The sequence below is a fragment of the Asparagus officinalis genome, chromosome 1 (assembly GCF_001876935.1).
Source record: "Asparagus officinalis chromosome 1, Aspof.V1, whole genome shotgun sequence".
In the NCBI taxonomy this organism is placed as follows: Eukaryota; Viridiplantae; Streptophyta; class Magnoliopsida; order Asparagales; family Asparagaceae; genus Asparagus; species Asparagus officinalis.
Window position 1 is genome coordinate 14,090,088 of NC_033794.1, and position 7,665 is coordinate 14,097,752.

Sequence of the window (7,665 nt, forward strand, 5' to 3'; positions counted from 1 at the left end):
AACTAAAGTTATAATTTTTGGAAGGCCTTCTCAATTAAGAGTAGCCCTCCTCTCCAAAAGGAGTTTACAAAATTTTCACACCTCTAACCCCTCACTCTCTACCCCTATTTATAGTAATCTTCAATGAATTTGAGCCATTGGATTTGTCTTGAGCCCCAAGCAACAATCTCCACCTTTGAATTTGGTTTTTGTTCTTCTCTAGCCCATGTGATTATCAAAATCCGGCCCATAAAGAAAAATCCAAAGCTGCAGCAACCATTTGATTTATGTAAGAAAGTTTGGCCCAATGACATTTCTTTTGATTTTGAACATTTGTAGCACAAAATCCATAAGCAAATCCGGCCTCCTATGCACACCAAGCCACAGGTCCATGAAGTTCGGCCCATTTCATTCTCCATTTGATTTTCAAATGTCAAAAGTCCAAGAAAACCCAAGTAACCGGCCTTTTGTGTGTTAGACAACTCTGCAGCTATTCATTCCAATTTCATTTTCAAAACAAAATTGAACCGGCCCATTCATTCATGTGAATTATCAAGTCCGGTCCATCTTGTTTTTCTTGTAAAAATCCAAGCAAATCCGGCCCATGTGATTTTCACTTGAGAAATCAAATTCAAGCCCACGGTCTTGCAACAGGTTTGGTTATGTGGACTTTGCATTCAAGTCCATCTCATTCCACTATTTGCATCCAAGCTCATTTGAGAATAAAGAGGATTTTGCTTCTTTTGGACATTTTGGCTTTTGGCTTCAATTGATCATTTTCTTCACTTGCTTGATGGGCTTCATGCTCTTTAGGCTTCTAAATACTACAAAATAGAGAAGAGAGATTTTTGAGGGGTTTTTACATTTAATAATATTTATTTATATTTTCATTCAATTATGTGCAAACTAATCTAACAATAATTATTAATGGTATATTTATTCATGTAAAATAGATAATGAGGGTATAAAATTGTAATAAAATATGATTATCAGTCTTCTTTTGGCGGTTCGAGATACTACGTCACCTTTATCGACGATCACTCGAGGAAGGTGTGGGTTTACTTCATGAAGCACAAGTCAGAGGTGTTCGAGATCTTCAAGAAGTGGAAGGCCATGGTCGAGAACGAGACAGATCTGAAGGTGAAGTGCTTGAGATCAGATAATGGTGGAGAATACGAGCTGGAGGAGTTCAAGAGGTTCTGTGCTACGAATGGGATTCGCTTAGAGAGGACTACTCCAGGGACGCCGCAGCAGAACGGCATTGCAGAGAGGATGAACAGGACCTTGACAGAGCGTGCGCGGAGCATGCGATTACATGCAGGTCTGCCTAAGACATTTTGGGCGGATGCGGTGCATACGGCAGCATACCTTATTAATCACGGGCCATCAGTTCCATTAGATTTTGGGATTCCAGAGGAGGTTTGGAGTGGAAAGAAGATAAATCTCTCACACTTGCGGGTATTTGGTTGCGTGGCTTATGTTCATATCAGTGACCATGTCAGGGACAAGCTAGAAGCTAAGTCACAGAAGTGCACATTCATTGGATACGGCATTGATGAGTTCGGGTATCGCCTTTGGGATGAGAAGAACAGGAAGATCATCAGGAGCCGGGATGTGATATTCAATGAGGAGGTGATGTACAAGGACAGGGACAATGCCAAGGATAGCCAAAGCAGTGGGAGCAGCACTACGGATACAGGTGGATCCGAGTACATGGATTTGGAGGAACTTCCAGATGGGGGCGACGATGTCAGTTCTGACCGTAGAACGGAGGAGACTACAGGTGCAGAAGCTACTACCCAGGGCGTGGAGCCTAGGAGGTCATCTAGGGTACCCAAACCAAATCCCAAATACCTCTCGTCACTTGATTATCTACTCTTAACAGATAGCGGAGAGCCGGAGTGTTATGAAGAGGCAGTGCAAGTGAGTGAATCTCAGCAGTGGGAGCATGCGATGCAGGAGGAGATGGATTCTCTACTCACTAATGAGACATGGGAGTTAGCCCAGCTACCTGCACAGAAGAAAGCCTTGCACAATAAATGGGTCTACCGGGTCAAGCAGGAGAGTGATGGAAGCAAGAGATTCAAGGCCAGATTAGTAGTGAAAGGGTTTCAACAGCGGGAAGGAGTGGACTACACGGAGATATTTTCCCCTGTTGTGAAACTCACAACCATCAGAGTGGTGTTGAGTTTGGTAGCTGCAGAAGACCTCTTCCTTGAGCAGTTAGATGTGAAGACTGCCTTTCTTCATGGTGACTTGGATGAAGAAATCTACATGAAGCAGCCTGTTGGCTTCATTGAAGAAGGAAAGGAAGAGATGGTGTGCAAGCTCAAGAAGAGCTTATATGGTTTGAAACAGGCTCCGAGACAGTGGTATAAGAAGTTTGATAACTTCATGCAGAACAATGGCTACAGAAGATGCAATTCGGATCATTGCTGTTATTTCAAAAGGTTCGAGTCCAGCTTCATTATTTTGTTATTATATGTTGATGACATGTTGGTAGCAGGACCGTGTTTAGAAGAGATAAACAGTTTGAAGAGGCAGCTAGCAAAGGAATTTGCAATGAAGGATCTGGGTGCAGCGAAGCAGATTCTAGGGATGCGAATCAGTAGGGATGAAGCTGAAGGGACATTGAGATTGAGCCAAGCTGAATACATTGAGAAGGTACTTCAGAGGTTCAACATGCAGAATGCTAAAGTTGTTAGAACACCCCTTGGAAGTCAGTTCAAGTTATCTGAGGAGCAATCGCCTAAGACAGATGCAGATAGAGAGCATATGAGCAGGGTGCCATATTCTTCGGTCATTGGGAGTGTCATGTACACGATGGTTTGCACGAGGTCGGACATCGCCCATGCAGTGGGAGTTATGAGCAGGTTTGCTAGCAATCCAGGGAAGCAGCATTGGGAGGCCGTGAAGTGGATAATGCAGTATTTGAGGGGAACAACGAACAAACCACTATGTTTCAGGAGGAAGGAGTTTGTGCTACAGGGATACGTGGATGCGGACTTCGCCAGTGATCATGATACTAGACGAAGCACCATGGGGTATGTTTATACCTTAGCGTCGACAACAGTGAGCTGGGTCTCACGTCTGCAAAAGATTGTGACTTTATCTACAACTGAGGCTGAGTATGTCACGGTGACTGAAGCAAGCAATAAGATGATCCGGTTGAACGGGTGCTTGGAAGAGTTGGCTCTGAAGCAAGGGAGAGGAATTCTTTATTGTGATAGCCAGAGCGCTATACATCTTGCCAAGAATCTAGTATATCATGTCAGAACGAAGCACATCAACGTTTATACGCTCGCTAGTTGAAGACGAAAAGTTACATTTAATGAAGATTTTGGGAGTCAAAATCCGACGGATATGTTGACAAAGGCAGTCACCATTGAGAAACTAGTGTTGTGCGCAACTTCAGTTAGCCTTCACGAGTAGAAGACGAAGACAGAGTCACACTACCAGGATTGGTGAGATCACCGGAATTTTGATGATTGAAGAAACGATTTTTCCGAGGAGGAGAAGATACTTGCGAAGAAGGGAGAGTTTGGGTGAACTCGCTGATGGCATTTTGGTCTCCAAGTGGGAGATTGTTAGTCTAAAGTGTAGACCCCAAGTCGAAGCCGAAGCTGGAATCAAAATGAGGGAGAAAATCGAGAAAAACAGGAGGAAGCCTGCATGGTCAATCGCGGCAGTCGACCGCGAACGTGCACAGAAGCTGAGAAGAGGCTGGAGCTGAAGGCGGTCGACCGTGACGGTCAACCACGCCGACCCTGTAATGTTTTCTGCTCTCGGGTTTTGGTTCGGTCGACGGCCACGGTCGACCACGACGCAATCAGCCTGTTTCCTAAAATGCTTTGGATTATGTTTCTTTGAGGACTCTATATATACCTAAACGGTTTTTAGGGCTTATTGTACACGAAAAAAGAGAGTTTTTGACAGCAAAAAAAGAGAGAATCTCAGAGAGATAAAATCCTAGTTTGAGATCTTGTATTTCTTCTTCAACCAATAAAAGAATTGTGTGGTGTGGCTTCCGAGGACGTAGGCACGTTGCCGAACCTCGTTAAATCTGTGTGTTCGTCTCCTTTATTATTTCTGCAAACTTTGATCTTTATTTGTGGTAAATTTTCCTACTTTTTTACTTTCAACACAATGTCCGGAAGGGCAATGGTTCAATTTGATTGTTTCGAATCCCAACACAAATCCATTTCCATGGCTCAACATAAAATGGAAAAAATATAAAAACAAGAGATTTAAATACCAATCGAGATCCGCTTCAATCTGCCATAATTAAAAGTTTTTTTTTATATATTTTATATAAACAATATTATTCATCGGGACCGAAGAGATATTACCAACTAAAACAATGATAGGGGCACACCCTCTACCACACTCCGAACCACACCACATCTCTTGCTACAGTGCACGGGGCCCACATGAGATTTTAATTTTTAAAGTCTCATGTGGGCCTCGTGCACTGTAGCAAGAGAGGTGGTGTGGTTGAGAGTGTGGTAGAGAGTATGCGCCTAGTGCCTCTCTACCAACTACAACTACCAATATAACTAGTACAACTACCACTATAACTAGGTAATAGTCTTGTGCTCCTTAGCCAAATCACTCAAAACAACACCTGCAAGGTTTTCACTGGATTTTCACATTCTGTGAAAAATGGATTCAACTCAAGGCCATCACGACCTCCACATCTTCTTCTTCCCATACTTAGCACTCGGCCACATGATCGCCTACCTCGACACCGCCCTCCTCTTCGCCTCTCGCGGCGTCAAGGTCTCCTACATCACCACCGCCGGCAACCTCCCCTCCCTCCTCCCCGCAGTCTCCTCCCCAACTCCCTCCCCATGACGGACGCCACCCTCGAAAAGTTCTACAACCTCATCCAGCTCCTACACCAGCCTCTTCGCCAGCTCATCGTCGACCACCGCCCTGACTGCCTCGTCTCCGACGAGCTCTACCCGTGGACCTCCGACCTCGCAATCTCTCTCAACATCCCTCGTGTCGTCTTCAACGTGTTCTCGCACTTCGCCGTCTTCATCCTCGATCAAGTCGAACAAATGATGATTAACTCCCGCAACGATGATAAGCCATTCGTCGTCGACGAGATCGAGATCACGAAAGCCGAGCTGCCCAAAGTGTTCCATTACCCCAAAATAGCTCTCGACATGTTCAGAGAAGCCAGAAACAAGAGCTACGGCTTACTCTTTAACAGCTTCGACGAGCTCGCGCCTGAGTACGCTGAGAGGCTGAAAATGGACGGTAAGAGTAGAGTGTGGAATGTGGGGCCCGTCTCTCTCAGGCACTGGAAAGAAGCTGATAACGGTGATGACGATAAGGGGTTCAAAGCATGGTTAGACGATAAGAAAGATCGGTCGGTGCTCTACATCGCGTTCGGTAGCGAATGCGTCTTCGGCGACGATCAGCTCCGAGAAATCAGTCTCGCGTTGGAGGGTTCAGGAAGAGCCTTTATATGGGTGGTGAGGGGCGGAGGCGGGGGTTTGGATACGATCGGGGATTGGTTGCCAAAGGGATTCGAAGAGAAGGTGGAAGGGAGAGGGTTGGTAGTTCGAGGATGGGCGCCGCAAAGGATGATACTGAACCATCCGGCGTTGGGAGCGTTCATGATGCAGTGCGGATGGAACTCGACACTGGAGGCGCTGAGCTGCGGGGTGCCGATGATCGCCTGGCCGCTGCATTCAGAGCAGTTCGTTAGCGAGAGGCTCATTGTGAAGGTAAGCGTGTGCATTCTTCACATGCATGATTCATACTAGTCATAGTTACCACAATCATCCGTTGATCGTTTATGAATGAAACCACTCCATACCTTACAATTTCGAGAAATCCCAGGATTCTATTAGGAAATCTCATAAAGGATGCCATGGCATGTAAGAGCAATAAGTTTGAACTATGACAGATCAAAATTTGCTGAAAATTTTGAACGAAAAACATCACGCGGGAGAACAGGACACAGTAGCTAGGTCACATTTCTCAGCTTTTTACTCTATATATATGATTAATGCCGCTTATGCAATTTCCAATAGTTCAAGAGATCAGTTAGGAGATTTTTGAAAGTTCAGAGGGATTTTTTCCCCGTACTTATGAAAGTTTACCGGAGTTTTGTGCAAAAACACTCAAAAGCTTATTGGGATTTTGTGGAAGTTTACCCTTTACACAAACTTGTGGTTTTCATGAAATACCACGACTTACATAGAATATATTAGGTTGATTGTGTTGTGAAATATATTTCCTTTCAAATACATGCAGGTGTTGGGGACGGGGGTGAGTGCAATTGAACAAGGGGTGAAGAGGTCGACATTCGCGGAGCAGAAGGAGGTGGTGAAGGCGGAGGCTGTGAAGAGGGCCGTGGATAGGGTGATGGGCGAAGGAAGAGAGGCGGCGGAGATCAGGAGCAGGGCGGAGAAATACAAGAAGATATCAAGGGCCGTCGTAGAGGAAGGAGGATCATCGTATGTCAATTTGACTAGCATGATTCAGGAACTTACTAAGGTAGCCAGGGAGAAAAAGAGAGAGGCGGGTTATTGATATTCACTGTAACCTTAATCATTGTCTGAAGAGAAGAATTCAGAATGGTTGTTAGAGTTTCCTAAAGTTTCCCTAAAGTTTAGCTTTCTGTTGAAATAAGTCATATTCCTTAGGCCATGTTTAGTTTATCTTTTAATTATTCAGTTGCTGAAATCACATAGCAATTGTGGCTATGGTGAACTAGTTCTTTTCATTTTCTGTTATGATGTAGAGGATTTTTAAGAAGCCTGAGTTGTTCAATAAGATGATGAGATTCATTCCTGAGTTGTTCAATAAGATGATGAGATTCATTCCCACATTTGTTGGGTTTCTTTCTGTTCAAAGCTTTGATTCTTAACATTGTGGTATCAAAGCCTGCAAACGAGCCCGATTGTGAAAAAGAGAGAGTGAGTGAAACACTTCAAGAGAAAAGAGTGGTTGAGAGAAACACCTGCGAGAGAGAGTGTCTGAGTGAAACAATTCAAGAGACACAAAAGGTGTTTTGAGAGAAACACTCTGAGAGAAAGAGTGAGATCACGATGGCCACTGAAGGACACAACTTGCTGAGCATCCCCGGATTTGATGGGGACTATGATCCTGAAGCATGCTGATGGAGAATCTACTGAGATCAAAAAAATATCGGAGCGTAATCGATCCTGGTTACACAAAGTTGGCTGCTGGAATCGTGCTGACCAATGTGTTAGCATTTTCTTAAGGAAAAGGCAATTGTGAATAGTCCCACATTGGAAGTTGAAGAGAAGTTCAAGTGGTTTATAATGGTTCACTTCCTAATGGGCTTTGAGTAATGTTTTGGGCCTACTAGTGTTTGTGCTCTTTCTCCACACACGCGCGCACGCCCGAGGAGATTCAGCATCGGTTACTGGTTCATGAGGCTATATAAGGAGGCAGAGTTCATTCGGGAAAACACACAGAAATTCACAAAGAATTTCATAGCTCCCTCTTCCTCCTTCTGCTACTCTTAGTACTCAAAGATTTTCGGCTACATATTTTGAGGATTATTTTTGGGCAATCATCTTCATCTGAGCAGAAGCTCTGCTACTCGCGCCCGAGTAGAGAGGCCGGCCGTTTCCGGGGGGCTTTTACCGCTAGGGGGGAGGATCAACTACGCCAGGGCGACAGGCGGGTCCTCTATCTTCT

At 44.7% G+C, this 7,665-nt stretch overlaps 1 protein-coding gene across 2 annotated transcripts in view; it reads left to right on the forward strand.

Annotated features, from left to right (window-relative positions):
* Positions 1–6,789, forward strand: part of LOC109851004 (scopoletin glucosyltransferase-like) — a 14,493-nt gene extending 7,704 nt beyond the window's left edge. The window contains exons 1-2 of one of the 2 annotated variants that reach the window (XM_020421117.1): positions 4,814–5,717; positions 6,250–6,789. In XM_020421117.1, the coding sequence (XP_020276706.1) occupies positions 4,830–5,717; positions 6,250–6,528 (1,167 nt within the window). In that variant the 5' untranslated portion in view covers positions 4,814–4,829 and the 3' untranslated portion in view covers positions 6,529–6,789. Of the gene's footprint in view, positions 1–4,813; positions 5,718–6,249 lie in introns of those variants that run through there. The other variant, XM_020421109.1, reaches the window with a different exon arrangement.